At 39.8% G+C, this 24,473-nt stretch overlaps 2 protein-coding genes across 2 annotated transcripts; one reads left to right on the forward strand and one right to left on the reverse strand.

The window, feature by feature from the left end:
* The first annotated feature begins 6,142 nt into the window (after nucleotides 1–6,142).
* odc1 (ornithine decarboxylase 1) lies at nucleotides 6,143–11,471 on the forward strand. The gene is made up of 11 exons (XM_063499327.1): nucleotides 6,143–6,266; nucleotides 7,063–7,211; nucleotides 7,527–7,664; nucleotides 7,782–7,955; nucleotides 8,099–8,271; nucleotides 8,344–8,560; nucleotides 8,646–8,729; nucleotides 8,845–9,007; nucleotides 9,125–9,240; nucleotides 9,319–9,533; nucleotides 9,622–11,471. Exons 3-11 carry the CDS (start codon nucleotides 7,563–7,565, stop codon nucleotides 9,758–9,760), a joined length of 1,383 nt encoding a protein of 460 aa, XP_063355397.1. The 5' UTR covers nucleotides 6,143–6,266; nucleotides 7,063–7,211; nucleotides 7,527–7,562; the 3' UTR covers nucleotides 9,761–11,471.
* A 942-nt stretch (nucleotides 11,472–12,413) lies between these two features.
* On the reverse strand, nucleotides 12,414–24,255 carry LOC134644722 (G-protein coupled receptor family C group 6 member A-like). The gene is made up of 7 exons (XM_063497760.2): nucleotides 24,159–24,255; nucleotides 22,676–22,790; nucleotides 22,299–22,593; nucleotides 21,382–22,194; nucleotides 20,789–21,001; nucleotides 20,596–20,710; nucleotides 12,414–13,342 (listed from the first exon to the last, which is right to left on the reverse strand). Exons 1-7 carry the CDS (start codon nucleotides 24,253–24,255, stop codon nucleotides 12,414–12,416), a joined length of 2,577 nt encoding a protein of 858 aa, XP_063353830.2.
* Between the last annotated feature and the right edge of the window lie 218 nt (nucleotides 24,256–24,473).

Here is a 24,473-nt window from a genome sequence, read left to right on the forward strand (position 1 = left end):
CAATAGGGTGTGTAACCTCACTCCTCCTGTAAAAGGTGCCTAGTTGTGTTGCAATCGTTTTAGCTCTAGGCAGCGGTCAGGTTGGATTCTGTGGTGTCACCTGAGCTTTAAGTTAATTAAATTATCTGTGTGTTTTGTTGCAAGTCACACTGTCTAATCTGAAATGAAGCAATGTAAATAAACACCACAGGTACCATCCACTACACCAAAAGGTATGCAGGGAAACATTAAGATTCCCGGTCTGATCCTCAGTCTGAGCCGGAAAGGTCGAGTCCATTTAAATGGATGAGTGAATTAGTTGTTCCTTTAGACAACAGATTTATACAAAGTGAATGTACATTCACTTGTTATCATGTTCTTTATTTTTTTTGTTTTTGTCAAGTCATAATTGATAACTGCAGTTGCAACTCTGGTCAAAGCTCAATGACAAAAGCAGTTCAAGCATGACCTGAAAGAAGAATAATTTGTTATTCCCACAAGTAAAATATCATCCCCAAATAGGGGATGACACCCTGACAGGAGATTGTAAATTCAAGGTGTCACTTTCTTTTTCTTGTGAAAAAACAAAGTTATATATTTTGCTTCAGAACCTAAAAAAGTACTTAGGCAAGAGCACAGAAGGCAAAGTGATCAAAATCAAAATATTCCAGAACCATGAGAGCAACTAGTAGCTCAAATTCTCGACTATCAAGAACTACTGAGAATGCTTGCTGGCAAGGAAACAAGGGGTGGCCCCTTCAGCTGTCACGCATCAGTAATATTCATAGAACCAGTGTTACGTCTAGTAACAACTTAATTCAAGTGGAACTTTGGAACCTTGGTGACAGAAATAGTTCCTCTTAAATCTGTTTCTCTTAAACCTTGGGCAAGGGGAAGGTTACACCCAGGACAGGTCTCCAGTTTATCGCAGAGTTTTACGTTTTTATTTTATTTAAATATTAAGTTATCTTTAAAGCTTTATCAACAATTAAAATTGAAGAGTTAATAAAGTTCTGTATTTTCTAATTAGTTTTTATTTTAGTGCTGTCAATAGATTAAAAAAAAATAACTAATTGATCGCACAATTTTCTGTAATTAATCGCGATTAATCGCAATTACTTGATTAATAGCCTGGTTGCATTTACATTTTTTCAACTTTATATTTAAGCTTGTAACTGAAATTTGAAGTAAACACAGAATAAATACAAAGAATGTATGCTTTAATTCAAAGAGAATTTGAATAGTTTTCTTAAATCTTTTAACACAGGGTCTCTCCTGTGAAATACAACTTTTAAAAAAAACCTATATACTAATAGGTAAGTATACACTAATATATAATATATATTAGTGCTGTCAAACAATTAAAATGTTTAATCAGATTCATCACAGCGTTACTGTGGATTAATTTTGATTAATCACGATTAAATATCATTCATTTTTATTCTATATTATTCTATATTTATTTTTGCTTGAGCAAAATGAAATGCAGACTCGAGAAAAAAGGGAAAATATACGCTCTTAACATGTTTATTGAACATCTTGAACATTCATCTTAACAAAAAACTCTGTAAACATTTATCTGCTCTCTCTCTGTCACTCTTGGGGAGGCACTTCAAGTCCTTGAAACGAGGAGCCAAAGCTATGTAAAGCGTATGTTCTCAACGATATTAAAATTGCCTGTATTTGTATAGAGCTTTACTAGTCCCTAAGGATCCCAAAGCGCTTTACACATTCAGTCATCCACCCATTCACACACACATTCACACACTGGTGATGGCAAGCTACATTGTAGCCACAGCTGCCCTGGGGCACACTGACAGAGGCGAAAAACTAAAACTAATAGTGAAACTAATAAAAGGTGTATTAATAGGTCTGCCGTTTTTTGCAATTCACTTGGCATTGTGTCAGTCAATATGTCCGAGGTAGACTTACTGAGCCCCTGATTCTTCGTGAGTGGTTTGTCACAAGCAGGCTGACGCATTAGCCAAAATCCTAGCAGCATCGCCGACTAACGTATGCTTCGTGTCAATGTGATATTTGAAGCTGGAAGTGCTTCGATGAAAAGAAAATTCCTTCTTGCACAATGTGCATAATACTTTATGTCGGTCAATTGTTCCATCTTGTTATTTTATTTTCAACTCAAATTTCCCATCGAGAGGGCCAGTATGCGTTTATCATCTTCCCTATTGAGTTGACTGGTTCAGCTGCCCGTCACTACAAGATCAACTGCCCATTTGCGCATGTGCGAAGGTAACTCTACTTGGACAAACTGCTCTAAATGCGTTGACAGAAACATTTCAGGTATTTTGAGTCATTCTGCACTCCAGATGCGTTAATTGCGTTAAAAATTTTAATCACATTGACCGTGATGGCGGATTAATTTGCGTTAACGCGTTAATTTTGACAGCACTATTTGATTTATTTATTTTACTTTTTGTTTTTAATTCAGTTTAGCTTCATTTAGTTTTCAGAGTAGATTTTTTATTTCAGTTTAGCTTTTATTAGTTTCACTATTAGTTTTAGTTTTTTTTTAATTATTACTGTATGGAGGGCATGTGTCAGAGGCAAGATGTAGGTAAATTACTATAGGTGTTACTATAGGTCAAAACATTATGGACTTTCCAATAGACAGCAGACATCCAGTCTCTATCAATGACTCATCAGGCAAGTTGTAATAACATTTTTTTACCAAACTGACAGATATTAGAACTAAAAATATTTCCTTTACATTTTTTATATTATTTTGTTTTTATAATTTATATTAAAAAAATTATGTTTGGATTTATCCTTATGGCACCCATACAAAAATGATTTGGCTCCCTGTAAAGGATCCAAATTAATGTATGTTGTCTTGGCCTTTTTAATAGAAATGCTCTCAAACTGTAACACTAGTTCAAACCAGAGTGCAGTCCATTCTTGTGAGAAAACTGAAAATTCTTTTCTTATTCTCAACTGCTGCAGAAACATACACAGAAACTCTAAAACTGTCAGTCTGTCAGCTGATCTGTGCACAACAAAAAGCAAAAGAAATGAAGAGAAATAACAAAGGCAGATACAGCGATCCACGCAGGCACCAAGGCCCCTAACACTGTGCTGTATCTTGTGGGTGGCCAGTAACAATTATGCTCCTTGTTTTTGGTAAGGCCTTGGAAATGTGGGGGAGAGGCCACACTGGTACACAGACGTGCTAACGGAAAGTCCAGACAAAGCGAGATACAGACATTACAGAAAGAGGAGAAGGAGAGGGGAGAATCATGGGCAATTTGTGGGAAAAAAAATGACAAGAAATGAATAGCTGGAGTGCATGGAAGTACTTTGCTATAAAAGTTGCTTTAATGTTTTTTTGTTTTTGATCTTGTGATTTTGAAGAAGCTGATAAACATCTGCTGAAAATTAATTTGTCCCCATGTGTGCCCACTTCCTGCCTGACAGGCATGGGGCTGCATAGGACGTGAGGCCTCCCTGCATGCCTACTGGAAGTTCAGATTCAGGGCACGACTATAAGGAAAACTGCAATGTATGAAAATAACTGGAGATTATGTCATCATGCAAGGTTGCTGCTAAACCTCACTTTAACTTTCTGACCAATCCACAAAGGGCTTCACTTTGTAGGTTTTTGGAATAACTTACATCATTCACCAGCCCTGTAGAAGATTTGAAAGGAAACTCTGTAGTGCAAAGAGTAAAATACTGTCCTGATTACAGCCTCAAGACCTGGAAAAGATATTAACTTAAGCCCACAGAAACAGTATGTGGTCCTCACGAAGTCCTAAAGTTTCCTGCAAAATGCCTGTGCAACATTTCCACATGTACTATTGGGTCACACTAACCAAATCCTTCGTTTTCCTCCATTTAGTAATGTCTGCTTGCAAACCAAATGTCTATGAAAGCAACCTTTGGACTGATTAGACTGTGCAATGAGGGGAAAATGTCTGGAGTCTGGCTAAAAAGCATTTTACTGCCTTGAAGTAGAAGCTTCATGAAAGTCTTCTTTTCAATCCTGAACACTATTTTTAGTGGGATGTGTATTTTTCTATTCACAGAAAGTTTTTTTTCTGAACTAAGCTGGACATAAAAATGTGCCATCATTCTGTGAAAATGGGGGGATTACGTAAACAGCAGCTGTAATTACACTGTTACAATTACCACTGTGGTGCTGTACAAAGGGAAAATTACACAAATATTGTCTCACTGTCTAAATACTTATTCACCCAATTGCATATATATATACACAACACCTGACTTCACAGAGCTGCTCTGGCATCTGTGCTTGTGTTGACACTTCTGAGTCATCCTGTGATCTCCTTTAATCTCATTATACAGGTCAGGACGTCAGAGTGCGACTAAGCAGACTGCCGTCAGGTCACGGTCTGAGATTGTGCTGCCAATGAGACACAACACACTGCTGCAGTCTGGCAGCATAAATGAGCATCTCTGGGATTAACACAAAATCAAGTGTACGATATATGACAAGAATATATTAGTATCTCCGAGTATCAGTTTATTAGTATATTAGACACAGAAGATCAGTAACTCACCAGCCTAGCTTGCCTTATAACTAATAATAACATTAACAGTTAAGGCATAATGCTAGTGGATTTGTTTATTTGCTTTTATTGTTATTCATTCCCCATTTTGAATCAAAAAAACAAAGATAACATAAATTTATTTATTTTTTAAAAACCCAGCTTGCTAAGTTAGCACTTTAAAACCTAATGGCTAACAATCTTACAATTGTCAACCAGTGAGTACACCCAGGTTTATCCTGCATTGATGGACAATAATTTACAAAATTAAAAGCAGGTTTTAGTCAACATGACCTAATATTAGTGATTGAGCCCAAAAGTCACCAGAAAATTGTTTACCTAGCTCAAAGATGAAGAGAGCCGTAGATTGTTTTTTTATACAACTGAAAATCTTTTTGGAACAAGATGATTCGCCCACTGCTAACCAGTAAAATGAATACAGGTTTAAGGAGTCACTTTTAAGACCTCAAATCTACGTCCGTCAGTTATATCCTGTCTTTGGCCTATGCTCTCTGGGCCCTGAAGGTGATACAAGGCTTTCTTCTAGTATGGACTCTTCCAAACAGTCTTCTAAAACATTTACATGTGATGACGATGCCAAAGTCCTTTCCACTTTATTAGAAAATTCCTTTGGCACGTAATGAATCATGGCTAAATATAAACCTGTTATAACAAAGCAGGCAAAAAGGAGACCTTTTAAATGCTATAATTGTTTTGACCAGCCACTTATCTCGTGTAGTGATATGAGAGTGATATGAGACTTGAGAGTTTACTCTTTTTTTCTCCAGTAAATCATTATGGGAATCATTAAAACACACAGGTTACTTGTGTGTGTTTCTGTTACTGTAGAACATTCAATTTGCTGCTTCAACTGTGATGTATGCCATGCAATTGATGTTCAGAGTTAAGGAAAAATCATGCTGAACAAAAAATTTGAATTTGCCTTTGGACTGGTTGTAAAATTGATTTGGTTGCACTTTCTACCAGAGCTTAAATATCGATTTTAACCCTGAAGATTTCAAGCACCGCACCTCTTAAGTTATGTGGAACTGAAAGTGGTGTAAACAATAACATATAAATAAAATAAATGGAGGGTTACAATGTGCCACGTTTTGACACACTGCAATATGCTCTAAGGTCCTGAAACTTGTAAAATATTAAAATTTTGAAGGGCTTCATAAAGGAAATGACTAAATTATTGTACAAAAAACAAACAAACAAACAAAACAGCTGCTTCTGATGAGGTTTGTTTTTCCCCGGATTTGACATATTTTATATGGAACGAGCCAGTAAATTTAAATTTGAGGTTTAATTCAAATCTATTGTGTCTTGTGTCTAAATCTATGTAAGAATTAATTTACATCTATAGTTTTCCATGGTTGTGTGTTTTGTTTTAATGTCTCATGGAGAGGTTATTTAATAGATAGTATATATGCACACTATTACAAAAGCTTTAGTTACCTTTGTTAATGATGTGTGTGTCATAAACCAGGTTTGTCTTTCCCACCATGTGGATGAAGGGGACAAGACTAAACCGGTTCCTATGTGGATGCGAGGCCGGTTCCAGCTGGCTGCGTTGCCGCGGTAACGCGCGCTCTATAAATACTGCCGGGCTCTCATACCGGCTTACACTCAGTTCCATCCGTGTTTGAGAGGTTGCACTTCTGGCAACGATCTTCGTCGTAAAGGGGAACTGCTTTATTTCTTTTTTATCCCAGCTTTTGGGTCTAATGGACAAACTCTTTGTAAATGCTTTTTAAGGTAAGTAAGGATCTTTTGGTGAATTATCCTTCAGTGGGAGTCTTTTTTTTCTTTGACTAAATACTCTTTAGCTTAGATTAACTGGCAGGCTTCTTTTTAGTTGTCGCGAACACAAGAACAGGGTTGACATGTTATTTATTCCTACGTTATTTTATATTAATTGAAATGTTGGTTTAATTCCAAACTGTGTCGCTGTGGATCGTAGAGTGTTACCAAACAGCACTACGTGGCCGGCGAAACAGATGGGGTGGTTAGCTTGTTAGCATTATCCTTTTTGTGTGCGTGAACAATAAAAGTACCCTCCGAGAGGTTGGCTTGTGATGGATGTTTTTTGGGTACTGTATGTTTGGTTGCGAGACTTTAGGTGAGTAAAGTTAAACTGTCTTGCCTGTTATTCATTTGACAAAGCGCGTTAGATAATGGTAACCAAAAATTGCCTCATGGCACGAATGTGTCTAAGCGGAACCGGTATAGTGACGTCGGCGGTAAATGTTAGTCGCTGATTGGCTACTTTTCGTGCTCTTCATGTAACTTAGAGCAGGAACGTTTTTGTAATTGGGTAAATTCTTGAATAGGCGGGACACTCTTTTCTTTGAATGACTTTTTCCTGTGCAATGGCCTGAGTTATGAAACCCAGTGCCATTAGAGACTAAAGTTCAGTGCGTGTATTTTAAACATGCCTGAAGTCTCAGAAATGCTAGTTCTAATAGAATAACTGGTAAACATGTGTTAAACCGAAGTGTCATCATTTCATTAATGGGCTTTTTGTTAAACTGTCAACTGCTCCTGTTTGCAGAATCTTCACTCAAGGAAATCACACACTGGCTACTCAGCAGGCCCTGGCCTTGAGTCTTATTTGAAAGGGTTTAACTTCACTGGTGAGCCACCTTGGCTTCTCTGCACCTGAGTGACAACAACACCAAATTCCATTTCTTTCATATCCAAGTAAGTGTTCCGCATCTGGTTGTTTGAAACTTGATTTAACACTGCACTGTCATCTGGGCATGACTTTCAGATAATACTGTAACAAAAACACCTGTTCACTTGGTGCTTTGAGAATTTTTTTTTTCTAATTTTTTTATGTAACTTTGCACTGTACACTGCTGTAACAAAACAAATTTCCCATGCGTGGGACTAATAAAGGTTATCTTATCTTATTACTCATCTGTGGAATATGAAGGGGACTTTAGTAACTGAAAACATAGAGGACATGGTGTTCTCAAAGTGGCATGTAATCTGAGTATAGTTTCTTTTTTCCAGTTCACCAGTGACCATTCTAAAGGACTTCTTGCAACCATGAACACTGCCACGCCCACTGACTTTGACTTGTCTTTCCTCGATGAGGGTTTCTCTGCTCGTGACATTGTTGAGCAGAAGATCAATGAGTCGTCCATGACGGTAAGCATCCTGTGCTGGCACTGATATTAAAAGTACCGTCTAGTTTATTGTGTAATTCATCATGTATTGAATTTTTTTTAATTTTTTTATTATTATTTTTTTTTCCACCTGTTACAGGATGACAGGGATGCCTTTTATGTTTGTGACTTGGGGGACGTGGTAAAGAAGCACCTGCGCTGGGCCCGGGCTTTGCCTCGTGTTAGACCTTTCTATGCTGTCAAATGCAACGACAGCCGGGCTGTGGTGATGACGCTGGCGACCCTCGGAACAGGCTTCGACTGTGCAAGCAAGGTAGGCTTTGAAACTGCTTTCATAGCATTAGATGATCTCACAACAATGCAGTACAAAGCACTCCTGAAGATTAGCTGAAATTGCATTGGCAGCTTGTATTTTTAAGTTGGCACTGTCTCATTGTTGACTTTGCTGCCCTCTAGACGGAGATTCAGCTGGTTCAGTCTCTGGGAGTGGATCCAAGCAGAATAATCTATGCCAACCCCTGCAAGCAGGTTTCTCAGATAAAATATGCATCTGCCCACGGGGTCCAGATGATGACCTTTGATAGTGAGGTGGAACTCATGAAGGTGGCGCGCTGCCATGACAATGCCAAGTAAGACTTTTTCTGTCTCCAACAAAAAGTCTTTGTCTTTATTTATTTCTCACCTCTTAACTCTTTGTTCAGGTTGGTTCTCCGTATTGCCACAGATGACTCGAAGGCAGTTTGTCGTCTGAGCGTGAAGTTTGGGGCCCCTCTCAAAGCTTGTCGAGGTCTCTTGGAGCGTGCCAAAGAGCTGGGGCTTGACGTGATTGGTGTCAGCTTCCATGTTGGCAGTGGCTGCACCGACCCGGAAACCTATACCCAGGCTATTGCAGATGCACGCTGTGTGTTTGATACAGGGGTAGGTTTTGACTGAAATGCACACACAGCTGCAATTATGTGGATTTTTATAAAGCCAACTTAACCCTGTCTGTTGTGAACTCTAGGCTGAGTTGGGCTTCAACATGGATCTCCTGGACATTGGAGGTGGTTTTCCTGGGTCAGACAATACAGAGCTTAAATTTGAAGAGGTAACTGCTTTATTATAATAAATGGTATAGGTCACATTTATGCATTTGAACTGTTTTAAATGTCATATTCAGAAAATGCAAAAGTTTAACATGTAGATATGGATACTTCTCTTAGATCACAGGAGTAATCAACCCAGCCCTGGATAAGTATTTTCCTGTTGACTGTGGTGTTAACATAATTGCTGAGCCTGGGCGCTTCTATGTGGCCTCTGCTTTCACACTGGTTGTGAACATCATTGCCAAGAAAGTCATCATGGATGAGGAGTTTGCCTCTGATGGTAAAGATTCTGCTTCCTACTAGCATCATCATCTATTTTTTTTTTTTTTTTTTTTTTTTTTTAAATCGGTTTCTTACTGGTTATACTGATGTGATGAAATTAATTTTGCCTCCACAGAGGAAGATGAAGGGACCAGTGACAGGACTCTGATGTACTATGTCAATGATGGAGTGTATGGATCTTTCAATTGCATTCTTTATGACCACGCTCACTGTCTGCCAACCCTGCATAAGGTATATAAAAAGGCATTAGTTAATCTTTAAATATAAAATAGGTGAAACCTGTGTAACACATGTATATTCCTGTTTTAGAAGCCAAAGCCAGATGAAGTGATGTACCCCTGCAGCATCTGGGGCCCAACATGTGACGGTCTGGACCGCATTGTCGAGCAATGTAGCCTGCCTGACATGCAGGTGGGCGACTGGTTGGTGTTTGAGAACATGGGCGCCTACACAGTGGCAGCCTCCTCCACCTTCAACGGCTTCCAGAGACCCGACATTCACTACGTCATGTCACGTCCTACCTGGTGAGTCGGTGTCACAGAGGCTCAGTGTGGTTAAATGATTCATAAGAGGAAGTTTTTCAGCTTTAATGGAACATTTATTGTCTTTCAGGCAACTTGTGCAGCAGATCTGTTCACATGGCATCCCAGCACCTGCAGAAGAGTCATACCTGTTTGAAGTGCCTGCCTGTTGTGGCAGAGAGAGCAGCTTGGATCTGCCTGCTGAGCCTTGCCAGGCCCATGTGATTTAAATATGCAGTATGTTTGTCACATTTAGCATCAGTTTATGGACAAGGGTTCTGTGTATAAGGATTTTTATTTTCTTGTTTTTCTTCCCTGTTACCTAAAATGTACAGTGCTTAACAAATTTATCACACCACTAGTCATAAAAACCAAGCACAGATCTTAACTCTGTCACATTTATCAGGCAGATAGAAAATTCCACTGTGCCAGTCTGAGTCCGAGGTAATCAAGCCTAATATTTAACCACTGAAACCTTTCCCTTCAGGAATTCAAGTGAATGACTGACATTTGGCATTTTAACAGTATAGCTTTTTTTTTTTTTTTCCCTTCTGCTCCATGATGGCAATAATTACCTCTTGGCATTAAATATTTTGATTAAACACATTATGCATACTGGTAGATTAAACATTACAGAAACAAATGATCTTCTGCACTTGCACTAGTGTTAATTAGGGCAGCTGTGGCATAAATCTTCCACTGGATGGTGCTCTAAACTTTTTAAGCACTGTATGTGAACTTTTCCAGGCCAGTTACTTGACAGAATGAGAGGGATGTGTCGCAGACATTTCAGTTCTTTGTGGAAGCTCGAGATCAACCCTGAATGAAATGAGGCTGAATCACACTCTGTGTCTCTGTTGGTTCCAGGTACAGTGAGAAGATCTGTACTTGAATTTGCTGCTGTAGGTTTCCCAGCAGAGTCTGTAAGCGCTTGAGTACTGTAGTTCACAATGAACCTATTTAAACTGGAATAGTATAGGGAGGGAATTTGTATGGACTTGCAGCACTGGAACCTGATTTGGAAACAAATTTTTAAGCAGACTTGACAGCACAGTGTAAGAAGGCAGGTTTATTAAAGATCCAGAGGCTTCGATTTGGTGCACTGTTTTGTGTGGTAATTATATTTTATTAAATATATCTTTTTGTGGGTTAACTGGGGGAAATGAATTACTGTCTCCTTTATCTTAAGTGAGCCCTCTGGTAGCCTTTCTTTCTGTAGTACTCAAATACAATCTCTGGATTTTTAGTATTCAATATCAAGTTCTCATTTATTTATTATATTTATAAGAAGTCAGGGAATGTGCACCCTTTTGTTAAACTGCTGTCCTGTCTACGGCTGAAGTAACATCCTCAGCTGGTAACTGGCACAGAGGCAATGGTGTGTGGTTTTAAATTCCTCAAAAGTGGCTGCTATACTATTTAATTTTTCCATGATCTCGACTTCTGTAAAGAACATACCCCCCCACCCCAAGAGTGTTAATCTTCAAGATGACAAAGCGTATTTATTTGTCAGCAGTTATTTAGTGCTTGTTCTATCAAAGCTTCTCTGTACATTTCGACTATAATCTGTATTTCCTGTATGAATTTTGAATATTTCTCACATGGCATGATATATGCATGAATCATACTCTGCATGTTGAAACAGCATATATAATGTATATACACAACAGACATTTCAGAGACTACCCAAAAGCCAACATCAATCTTAAAGATTAACACTTGAGCACAGGGACTCAAAGCAGACTGCCCCTCTCCTCTCCTCCTTTTTTTTTTTTTTTAAATATAATTTTTTTTTCCAGTCATCTTATTAATGAGCAGAAGCAGTGTTTTAACTATACATTTGAAATGGATATGAAAGAGATGGGAATGCATATTCATAACGCTTTCCTATGGAAACTGAAGTTTTGTATTTTTTTAAATAAATAAATTACCAGGTGCAGAGCTTAGTGTGTTTGTCGTTTTGTTCTCCTTTTGCACAAATATAAATGAAAAACCATTTAGTGGCTGAAGGGGGAAAAGAGTTTTATTTTAACTTTCCATGCAGTTAATAAGAGTAGTGATAGAGGATGATCCCCTGAAACTCCACTGCCTCCTACCCACCCACCAGTTTAACAGTATGAGTCAACATTGTCTTTTTCAGGAAGTTGGCCATTTTTACGTGTTGCACAGCTGTTTTATATGTGAGCTGTGGGGCGTAGCCGGGCGTGCCGGAGTGTCTTAAAGAAATATCCACACGCCGTGACCAATGGGGATCGTACCCCGTACATATGGAATATGTAACGGTGTGGAGAGATAGTCTCGATATGCTAGAGAACTTACATTGGGTGGTGGTCTAACAAATTTGTTAAGGACTATATATATATATATTTACATAAACACACGTGTGTTTATATAAATATTTGAACATCATGGTAATGTACTTTTCATTATTTCTTTAAACAGTTCCTTGTGATTGCACAGCATACATCTTTAATGATTGTAGAAAACAAGAATTAAGTGCACAAATTTGAATTTATTTTGGATTTTTAAGGAAAATAGGATCAAAACTATACATTTAGCCTATAAAATGGCAACTATAAAAACTCATCCATGTTAGCAGATTTTAAGAGCTATGGTTTCTTCACCCAAAGTTACCAAACCTAAAGTTTTCCTACTAGATGTATATGAGTATAGATCTAACAACAAGTCAAAAAAACAACTGTTTGAGTTTTTTCTTTAGTTCTGCAGCATTTTATTGGCCTACACAGTGAAAACTCCCCTGTGTATGTGAATGAGATGAAATACTTTATTTCCATCCAACCAAGAAAGCTATGATTTCATCATAGGAGGACAGATTCTTTTGCAGATCAGTATTATTTATAACTCCTACATGAAAGTGTGAGTCTATGATTGCACCACAGATATGCCCTTCCGTTCATAATGCTTCCTAATGTACTCAGTGATGGCGCTCTCATGATTAAGCTCTTTCCTGAACAACATAATATAACACTTGGGAGCCAAGTGACAGCCGAGAACGCTGAAGCATGAAGTGAGGATAGCTGCACTTTGTACTGCTGGTTTGTACTTCCCTGTTAAGGTCAGATAAATTGGGAGGAAGATAATCCAGATGACCACAAACAGCAGCATACTGATGGTGATTAAAGATGCATTTTTGTACAAATCCGGCAACTGTTTACCTTTGAATGCAAACACAAAACAAATAAAGCCCAAGAAAGCATTGTAGGCTAACATTGCTATAAAGTATTCAGGGGATTGTGTCTCACACTGCTGCAGAATGGTCACTTTCCCTGGCATCTCTTTAGGAATTGGTGGTTTTACGATCAGCCATGAGACAGACAGGGCCAGCTGGATCCCAGAGACAATAGTAACTACCAACAGCGGCTTATTCAGCTTCTTTATCCAAGACTCTACGTTAAGGTCAAAGTTGAAAGCTACCAAGATCTGAAGCAAGTTAGCTAGAATGCAAGAGATACAAAGGGTGAAGGATACACCAAAGAGAGGCACACCTACACAGTGAATCTTCTCAGTAGGTTTGCCTATGAAGGTGAATGTAAGACAGAAGCCAGCCACCAAGGAAAAAAGCTCCAGAAAACACAAATAACCTCCAACTGCCTTTACAATGGGAGTTTTAAGATATACTGCAAACAGAACAGCAAACACAACGGTAGCAATGATCCCAACGACTGCAAGGGAGCTGAGAATGACTGAGAAGGGATCTGTCCAGAGGAGAAATTCATCGGTTTTGTTGAAACACTGATCCCTCTGTTCAGCAATTGAATATTGGTTGTTAGCGCAGGGCTTGCATGCTGAACCTGCAGAGGAAATACAAACATAAATAGCACAAGGGAAGAGGAAAATATTTTATGACTCAATGTAAAGATTAAAATCCTTTGATAAGGAGCAAGGGGGAAAACCCCTGCATTACGAAAAATATGCTTTTACGTGTGGAAGGACCAAACTACATTATCACAGAGCAGCAGCGTGAGAGATCAGAGGATATTTGCAAATTAATGCAAAACTGGCTTTGGATATTTTGGGAGAAGATTTTTTTTTTTTTTTTTTTTTTTTTAAGATGGCGCCGAGTATGGCAGCCTCGTCGCGAGCTCCCCCAAGCAACAGCTGTTTTTTGTGTTTAATTTTACTTTTTCTTTATTTTTTCACGAGTAGCACATGTCTCCTTGTGTACGACCGACAAACCTTACTGGACATAAAAGATGGACTTTCTCATCACTTTCCGGAGTTCAAGTTTTGCAACACGGACCCTCCGTTTGCAGACCCCCCATTCATCTCACCTGAGACGCCTTTGTTCTGGGCCCGTGGAGGCCGCAAACGCCGACGCAGAGGGAGAAGATCTGGCGTTCTGGTTCGACTGAGACGGCGCACTAACAGACCACCGTTACCCAGTTTATTACTGGCTAATGTGCAGTCTCTGGAGAACAAGCTGTGCGAGCTTCGGGCACGGATCTCATTCCAGCGAGAGATGCGGGACTGCTGCGTGATCTGCCTCACAGAAACCTGGCTATCGGACAAGGTACCGGACTCCGCAATACAACTATCGGGGTTCTCTGTGCACCGTGCGGACAGGTCACAGGATCTTACTGGGAAAAGCAGAGGCGGTGGTGTATATTTCATGATCAACAACAGCTGGTGTGATTATGCGAACGTGCACCCGGTCAAATCTTTCTGCTCACCGGACCTGGAGTACCTGATGATTAAGTGCCGGCCATTCTGGCTACCGAGGGAATTCACAGCAGTGATTATTACGGCTGTTTACATTCCCCCACAAGCCGACACTGACCGAGCACTCAGGGAACTGTACAGCGCGATCAGCAGTGAGGAAACCGCACACCCAGAGGCGGCGTTTATCACGACCGGGGACTTTAATAAGGGTAACCTGAAGAAAGTCTCACAAAAACTACACCAACACATCCATTTCAACACTCGTGGAGACCGGCTTCTTGACCACTGCTACACCTCTTTCCCGGATGCATACAAAGCCCTCCCCCGCGCCCCATTCGGCCAATCAGATCACCGCTCCATCCTGCTCCTGCCCGCCTACAGGCAGAAGCTGAAACAGGAAGCTCCAACCCTGAGGGCGGTGCACCGTTGGTCGGACCAATCGAAGTCTACGCTGCGGGACTGTTTTGATCACGCGGACTGGGAAATGTTTCACGTGGCTGCTAATGACATTGATGAGTACACAGACTCAGTCTGCGGATTTATCAGAAAATGCGTGGAAGATGTCGTCCCATCCAGAACAGTTAAATCCTTCCCAAATCAAAAACCCTGGATTAACGGAGATGTTCGCACAGCACTGGCGGCACGGAGCACCGCTTTTGCCTCCGCGAACACATCGGACTACAAACACGCACATTACCAACTCCGGAAGACGATCAAAGCAGCCAAACGTGAGTACAGGGACAGGATGGAACAACAGTTTGACAACCCTCGGAGTATGTGGCAGGGACTAAACACGATCACAGACTTTAGAGGGAAAACCAGCACACCGCAGACCACGGCCTCTCTGTGTGAGGATCTAAACGTATTCTACGCTAGATTCGACACAGCGAACACCACGAGACCGGACAGTGTGCGCACCGCGGATGACGTCAGTGCGCACACTGTGTCTGAGGAGGATGTGCGGAAGTGCTTCAGGAGGGTGAACGCACGCAAAGCTACTGGTCTGGACGGGATTCCCGGCCGCGTCCTCAAGTCATGCGCGGCTCAGCTGGCTGGAGTGTTTACACACATCTTCAACCTTTCCCTCTCTCTGTCTGTAGTCCCAGCCTGCTTCAAAATGGCCACCATCGTCCCTGTACCCAAATCCTCCACCATCTCCTCATTGAACGACTGGCGACCCGTAGCCCTGACCCCCATCGTGAGCAAATGCTTCGAGAAGCTGGTCAGGGACTTCATCTGCTCTGCACTACCCGACTCACTGGACCCTCTACAGTTCGCATACCGCCACAACAGGTCCACTGATGATGCCATAGCCCTGACACTCCATGCTGCCCTGTCACACCTGGAGAAGAGAGACACGTATGTGAGAATGCTGTTTGTAGATTACAGCTCAGCATTCAACACCATCGTTCCCTCGAAGCTGGACAGGAAACTGCAGGATCTAGGACTGAGCAGCTCCCTCGGCAGCTGGATCCTTAACTTCCTGTCTGACAGACGCCAAGTGGTCAGACTGGGCAGCACCACCTCATCCCCCATCACACTGAACACTGGTGCTCCACAGGGGTGTGTACTGAGCCCTCTCCTGTACTCACTCTACACCTACGACTGCACGGCCACTAGAAACTCCAACATCATTGTGAAGTTTGCGGACGACACTACAGTGGTGGGTCTTATTACCAACGGTGATGAGACGGCCTACAGGGAGGAGGTCAGCGCCCTGACCCACTGGTGTCAAGACAACCATCTCACCCTCAACGTCGCAAAGACAAAGGAGTTGATAGTGGACTTCCGGAGGTGCAGAGGAGTACACACCCCCATCACCATCAACGGCGCCGCTGTGGAGAGAGTGAGCAGCTTCCGCTTCCTTGGTGTACATCTGGCTGAGGATCTTACGTGGTCAGTACACATAAACAAAACAGTGAAGAAGGCGCAGCAGCGCCTCTTCTTTCTCAGGAGACTGAAAAGATTCGGCATGAGCCCCCGCATCCTCAGGACCTTCTATCGCTGTGCCATTGAGAGCATCCTCACTGGATGCATCACCACCTGGTACGGCAACAGCACCGCTCACAACCGCAAAGCTCTCCAGAGAGTAGTGCGGTGCTCTGAACGGATAATTGGAGGTGAGCTTCCCTCCCTCCAAGACATCTACAGGAAGCGGTGCCTGAGGAAAGCGGGGAGGATCATCAAGGACTCCAGTCACCCTAGCCATAAACTGTTCAGACTACTACCATCAGGAAGGAGGTTCTGCAGCATCCGGTCCCATACCAGCAGACTGAGAGACAGCTTTTTCCATCAGGCCATCAGACTGCTGAACACTTCATAGACACCTCATCTTCACTACTGGAACTTCAACATTATGCACTCCATACTGTACATTAATGCCACTGTTTTGCACATGTCCAACCACCAACCTCTGTATATTTTATATATCTTATTTTATTGTTTACTTTATTTCATTTGTAAAACATGTATATACATACTATATACACACTCAAACACACACACGTAGAAAAACATATTTAGTATACACATTCAGTAATGTATATACCTTTACATATTGTACATATTAGGGCTGCACGATTAATCGTTAGAAAATCGCGATCTCGATTCATACTTATGTGCGATCTCATTTCCAAATGACAACGATCTAAAAAAAAAAAAAAAAAAAAAAGAAAGAAAGAAAGAAAGAAAGACGACGACGATTGTACCGCATTTTGATCCGGGACATAATCTGCATGAAAACAAGCGCTCACTCTTCCTGCTCAACAAATGACAAGGGCGGAGCCTTATACCACGTGATACAGAAGCTGTGCCGTGATGTTCAAATTGGCAGGAAAGAAACAACGGAGAACACGTCAGGGGTGACGAGAAAGTGAAAGGAGAAAATTTGTCCCGGTCAACCACCCAAACATCAATAACGGGAACCTTATACAGCGCTTCCCTATACACGTCGAACTCCCGCAGGCACAAAGAAATTACTTACTTATCACCTGACCAAAGATATGGCTCCCATCAACACTGTGCAAAACGAGGGATTTAGGAAAATGATCAACACCCTAGACCAGGGGTCGGCAACCTGCGGCTCCGGAGCCGCATGCAGATCTTTAGTCCTTCTACGGCTCCGCATGGTTTGGGGAAATAAATAATTTTTTGTAAGTAATTAGCTAAAGTCTACTTTATTTATGTTAGTTCTTTTTTAACTCGTAGTTCTAAATTGGAAGATTATTGTGATATTGAAATATAAATATAAAATTATATTGTATTAGTTTTTGATCGATCAAAATAAGCGTCACACTTGCGGAAGCCGATATAGCCGCCGAAACGCCGTGCGAGACTTTCAACCCCAGGCAGGCCAATTATGGATCTTCAGATCCACATTATGTCAGCAGCTGTTCTCCAAAAACAAACACGTTCACGCCTCACAGACGACAGCTTACAGTCGTGCGTAAAGATGAAAGTGACCCCGATTGTACAGCAGACGCTGTGCGCAGAGGTTCAGGAGCGGAAGTCCCATTGTAAACATATCACGGGAGACCCGACTATGTTTCCATGAACACGCTTTTCAGCATCTTTTTATTGACCACTTTTCACACACGGTTGCTTTAGGCATACAGCCGGTGTTAAAGCTCGCAGCCCGACACACACCAACACAACAGCATAGGTGGCACAGATGTTAAGGCGGCGAGGCGTGATTGCGGGTACTGCTAAGGTGCGTCCGCCTCCCCTGCAGCGGCGCTGCAGTAAAATACATACTTAGGCGGAATTTTGCAAAGTTCAAAATGTGTTAATTACATAAATAAAATGTAATTTTCTCTGTAGCACTTCATGCATTTAGGCAACACACCTTAGTTGTTCACACAAAGCATAAAGGTAAAAAAAAACAAAACAATATATACAGTGTTATGTTCATTTTAGATGTCAAAAAGTATTTGCGGCTCCCAGAGTTTTCTTTTGCGTGGAAATCGCGTCCAAATGGCTCTTTGGGTGTTAAAGGTTGCTGACCCCTGCCCTAGACAAACGCTACACAGTGCCCTCCCGCAACTATTTTTCTATTGTTGCACTACCTGCTCTATGCACGCACTGTCGAGCAACGGTGGAGACGGAATTTCAAGCAGTACAACATTTTGCGGCAACAACAAAATGTGAGGCATTTATTGTTTTTATGTTTATTTATTGTTTTTATGTTCAGTTTCAACTGTTACGAAGTTGATGTGCAGTTAATAAGTGCTATAAATATTTATATTGGAAAAGAAAATCGTGAGAGAATCGTGATCTCAATTCTAAGCAAAAAAATCGTGATTCTCATTTTATGCAAAATCGTGCAGCCCTAGTACATATATTTATTACTTTTTAGATTAGCCATTTTTATATTTTGCTTGTTTTACATTATTGTATTTTGCACAACTCTGTTGCTTGTGAAGCTCGCACACAAGAATTTCACTCACATGTACTGTACCAGTGTACCTGCACATGTGATGTGACAATAAAAGTGATTTGATTTGATTTGAGAGAAGACAGACAAGAGTATATGCGTCTAATATGTGTACATCTAATAAGTACAACAGTTATTACATTTTTAGTATATAAACTTTTTAAATTGCCAAGCCTCGTGTCAGTGACAGTCAAAAAACAACTCCAGAAAATCAAACAAGAAGCATCTCTTTTTCACATGACTGTAAGTGTAAAACAGGTGCATTACAAGGTTTTCAGTCAGATTTTGTAAAGCGTATCTACCTTAACATGATGTCAATTTTTTTAGTTTAATATATATTATTTAATCTTTGTCATTTATTTTATGAGAGTTAAGTGTTCGCAGAAATAGATCTAAGCATGCTAAAGTTGTTTTAAGTTATTGTTATCCTTTCTTTGGAACAAGCTGCATTTTGATCATCTGTCAATAGATTTGAAAACAGACCTTTTTATTAGGGGTGCAACGATACACAAAATTCACGGTTCGATTCGGTTCGATACTTTGGTGTCACGGTTCGATATTTTTTCGATACAAAAAAATGTTCATGCCTTTTTAATTTGTCATTTATTAAAATTATAAATATATATTTTAACTCAAAAGTACAGTTTTTAAATTTAATGTTGCTGAAACAACAAAGTAATAAAAAAATAAATCTATCTGATCGAGAAATCACTCATCTTTGGAAAATAGAGTTTATTACAGAGAAATGGCTCTTTCCAAAATAAAAGCTATACTATACGCTTCTTGTGGGGTATACTCTCAGCAGCATATTAAACATATCAGGTCCCCATAAGGAGAATCATGTGCTAACGGCTGTCTAAATGACTGGGGTAAAGTTTGTAGCATGCGTGCTTGTTGTTTTTGTCTGCTTCCACTTGTCTTTGCACTAGGATGATGTCGGAGTAAATGTGCAGTCATATTCGTTGTGTTCCCACTAGTGCTGTCAGTGTTAATCTCGTTGAAATGACGTTAACGCCACAACACGGCAAATCTCCATTAACGAGCTACCGCGGATCGTGGGTGGGGCTGGACGGAATCAACACGTTAAAGAGCTAACTGCGCTAACGCACTAGTTCCCACCAATGTAATTGAGCATTGCCTGGCACATACGACATACTGTTTTACTTTTGTCCATGACGCGCTTACCTTCAGGGTCATACTTCACATGAAGACCAAAATAGTTCCAAACGCCAGATCTGAATTAGGGTGGGGGAGGTTCAGTTTGCCATGTTGCAACGACCTTGACTTCTGTAGCGCTAGCTTGCGCTGCGATCAGTGGATCTGTGCTCGACAGTGCAGCCTAGGCGGATAAGTCGAACGCAGATTCACTGAGCGGTCATCGTCAGAAGAAAAGTTGATAAAATAAATTAAAAATTTTGTATTGTTCGATACATATGCGTACCGAACCGAAAGCACTGTATCGAACGGTTCAATATCGATACGAGTATTGTTGCACCCCTACTTTTTATCCACACTTATTAAGAGTTTTTTTATTTTGGTGTGTTTTGTTTTGTTTGTTTGTTTTTTAATTATATTTTGTTGTTTTTGCCACCTTAAGGGATTGTAAACCTACATGGGTTTTTTGTTTATATTTTTGTCTTCTGTTAAATGCATTAAGTTTAGATGTAAAGAAGTGTTATATCTAAATAAAGTTGCCATTGCCAGAATAAACTATTTCGTATAACTTGCCCACATTAAGTTGAAATACTAATTTTCTGTTTGAATTAGCTTTCATATTTGAATTTTTTCAGCAAAAACTTTCTTATCTAAAACTTAATATGGAAATAAACTCTTCAGCTATCACTAAATAATATTTGTTTGCTACATTACTATCAGAATGAGCTGCTGAAGTGTATACAATTAATTTTTGCCTGTATAATTGAACTTTATCAATATTTGTAATAAAAGACTTACCGTTTCCAGGGGAAAACGCGCCATCAGCACATGAAACGCAAACTTTACAACAGATTTTTGTCTTCGTTAGTTCTTGTCCTGGATCACATGTTTTCGCACAGTTGTACGCTGAGCCCTGTGGAGGAAACAGTACACATACATGATGCTCATAAATTATTATGGGTAATAAATGAATGTTGAAATTTCATCTCACCGTATGATTTATCAAGTGTACAAGAGACTCTGGGACTTTTGTAATTTTTCCATTCGGAAGGTATTCTCCAATAGTTTGTATTTGTACACCCTTGTTGAATTCAGACATATTCCAGTATACAATATCGTATCCCAAACTGGGATCTCCATCACTATTAAAAAAGATACGTGTGGTTCCCACAGTAAAGTTTACTTTCTGGATTTCTGAAAGAAGCTGTGGAAACAATACGAACATAAATCAACCAAGACACTTGTTTAAACTGTACAAAATACAAAGAATAAAGAGAACTTTTAAGGGGGTATGTGTTGGACTGTTTCCGTGTTGGAAGTGATGACTTGCGCAATCCTACACCATGAAGACATTACCCATAAAATGAGAAATTATTAAAACATGACACACAAAAACAGGGCAAGCTGTCACTTTTGTAAACTGTTGGCAATTCCACATTTATATTATATTTTAAGCCAAGGTCATCAACTCCTGGTCCAAGCATTATACTTTGACATAAAAAACTTGGTAAATGTCTTAAATTAATCAACAGCAAAACACCAAACAACAACAACAAAACAATTGAAAAAACATCTTTCCTGTACCTCTGATGCTGTGAATTTGGAGCTACGTTCACAATGATGGTCGTCACACTTAAGCAAGTTTCTGAGCCCCTCAACAATGACTTGAACAGCTAAATAGATATTGTAAGATTCTTCCTTGTCAATGCAATTAGCCAAGAAGCTTGTTCCCAGACATTGGTTAGATTCCAGCTGATTGTTTGGAGAGCAATTATTTACTTTTATTTCTTCAGACTGATTTGAACAAAGTGGATGCTGCGTCAGGTGATATTCGACAAAGGCGTTTTTTTGAGTTCCATTAAACATCGACATGACATAGTCTTTAAAGCCAGGCACCTCATTCTGCTTAAATATGAACCCAAAAACTTGTCCGGCAAGTTGGATTCCTGGAATTGCGAAGATCTTTGGAGAGCTAGACCATGTATCACTTGCAATCCAAGTTCTGTTGAATTTATGATTAATCGCTCCTTTCAGGATGATTTCAACATTAATCTCCTTTGTGAAGAGGATGATGGCTTCAGCAGAGGAGTTTTCAGTTTTTTCCAGTAGTTCAGTCAACTCAGTTTGGGTCTTCGAACCATTTGCATTAAAATCAGCAGACAAGATGTGAACAAATTCAATGCAGATATCGGTTTTGCTGAAAGTTTTCACAAGGCTATCACTACCATACTTCCCGTACTCATCATCACTTCCCACAATAATCACTGTTTGCCAATAAAATGTCTTCACCAGCTCAACAATACCCCTTGTCTGATATTCATCACTAGGCACTGTTCGTAGAAATGTAGGGAACTTGTACTTCCTGCTGAGCACCTCACTAGTCGATCCATAACTAATCTGTTAAAAGACATAAAATAGGTAAATTCACCGATATTCATACCAGTTTAAATACTCATATTTCTGAGGTTTGTAGTGCAGTATCAGATAAAGAAAAAACCAACCTGGGCAACTGATGACAGAGCAACAAGTCGTGCAACAGCTATCGATGCTTCTGAGGTTCTTTCACCGATCACCACCTTGGTTTCGGGTTCGGTTAACTTGGACTGAGCATCTGCTGGCACTAAACAGCTTTGTGGGTCTGACTGATTCTTCAGCAGCTGGAGAGTTGCTCTCAAGGCGAGGCCAACATCTCCACAAGTGTCATAGATGTCGTATCCTATGGTGATGTTAGGTAGGTTGATTTCTCTGATGGCGTATATCATCACTTGACTACGGAGGAACATTTGTATGTCATAGCTGCAAAAATTGACAGAATACACATTAAATTCATAAATCATTTGTTCACACTAATGAGCTGATGAACCAAGGCAGTACTTACTCCTGACAGGAGAGAGGTGCAGAAGTGTTAGTCCTAATGGATTTTAAGTGAATGGGGAAAAGTCCTCCAATGATGATATTCCCAGGATAGTATACACGTAGGAGACCATTTTCTCCTAAACAGGAATGAAAGGCGCTCATGACAAATAGCTGTATGAAGAACATTGTGGATCCGCAGAGATACAGATGTGCATTAGTTGTTTCTGGTGAGTATAAACTGGTCCACAAACACTGGCTGTTATAAACTTCCCCTCGTGGATTATTTGCATGGTCAGACAGAGTCTTTGTAACTCTATGCAAAACAGTCCGTCTTCCTTAATTCTTCCAAATACGAAAACACAGAGATTATTTGAATCACTCATAGAAAAGGACTCATTCGTGGACAGGCCTGAGTAACGGTTTATTTGTTTTTAGATTACAGAAAATAAGCAATGTTAAGGCTCGATGTCAAGGATTACTCTCTACTTTCTATCAGCCACAGTTGGTTTTGGCTGACAGTGACTAAGTGGTGAGTCTGGCTGCTGCAACTGACAGGGTCACCTATTATGTGCCAAAGGTTAGATGTCAACCTGAACTTTGGTCGTTTTATGTTTTTAAAAGATTCTTAAACAAACAAATAAATAAAAGCTTCATACAAAGAAAATCCAGTAATTCAAATGCTGTTTTTAAACTATGGGATTATAGTTATAATTCAACAATCAACTGTTCACTTTGGATTATATCAACCATAAAATGATTTTTACATTTAATTAAAATATATATATATTTAAAATCCTAAATATTTAAAAGGTATTCCTAACGTTTTAAAAAAATATTTGGAGTATGTAATTGTAATGACATTATACTGTTTAATTACATATCCTATCACATACAGGATGATTGATCAGATGAGATTCCATATGCAATTATGTGTATTTAATGGACATGATCATTGAAAGAGTTGTGCTTATTTTTCAGTCTAGACGTATCTGACACCAGATAAAAGTCAGGTTCACTGTGAAAATATTGAAACATTTGGCCATCCTCAAGGAAACATCTAGTTTTTCATTTTGCTAACGTCTTTGCTACTACTGATAGCATGAGAAGGTACAAACTGTCCACTCAGGTCGCATGCAAAATACAAAATGCAGTATTTAAATGATGATTTCCTTACTTAAAGGAAGTGCTTTTGTAACAGAGCATGGGATTTTCAACACAGCATTTCTAAACACGTAATAACAGGATTATTTCAGGAAAAAAACAAAACAAAAAAAACTTGCCTTCATACAGTGAACACTCACGTGGGAATGAAATAAGAAAGACTTTATTCCATATTAAGAACCAAGACAGGTAAGATAAAGCTAAAATGGATATGATTTCAGCTCAGGAAGATGCATTTTCTGGGTTTGTACTTCCCCTTCAAGGTGAGATAAATCATTTATGATTTATGATTAAAGAAGCATTTATTCTATTTTATTTTATTGACATATCTGGCACCTGTTTACCTTCGAATGTAATCATGAAATACATAAGGGACCAGGAAGCATTGTAGGCTGCATTCCTCTGCATGCAAGAGGAATTGCTGGTACGAAGATTAACCATGACACCTCGATCTTGGATACAAATGTCACCTACAACAGTAATTGAATTAGCTTCTTTATCCATGACCCTACCTGAAAATCAAACACGAAGTCCACTAGAATCTGAAGCAAGTTCACCAGAATGGAAGAGATGCAGAGTGTGAAGGATACACTAAAAATAGGAAGGTTTTCCTATAAAGGTGAATGGGAAGCAGAAAGGAAAAAGCTCTAGAAACACAA

The sequence above is a fragment of the Pelmatolapia mariae genome, linkage group LG16_19 (genome assembly GCF_036321145.2).
Source record: "Pelmatolapia mariae isolate MD_Pm_ZW linkage group LG16_19, Pm_UMD_F_2, whole genome shotgun sequence".
Classification (NCBI taxonomy): domain Eukaryota; kingdom Metazoa; phylum Chordata; class Actinopteri; order Cichliformes; family Cichlidae; genus Pelmatolapia; species Pelmatolapia mariae.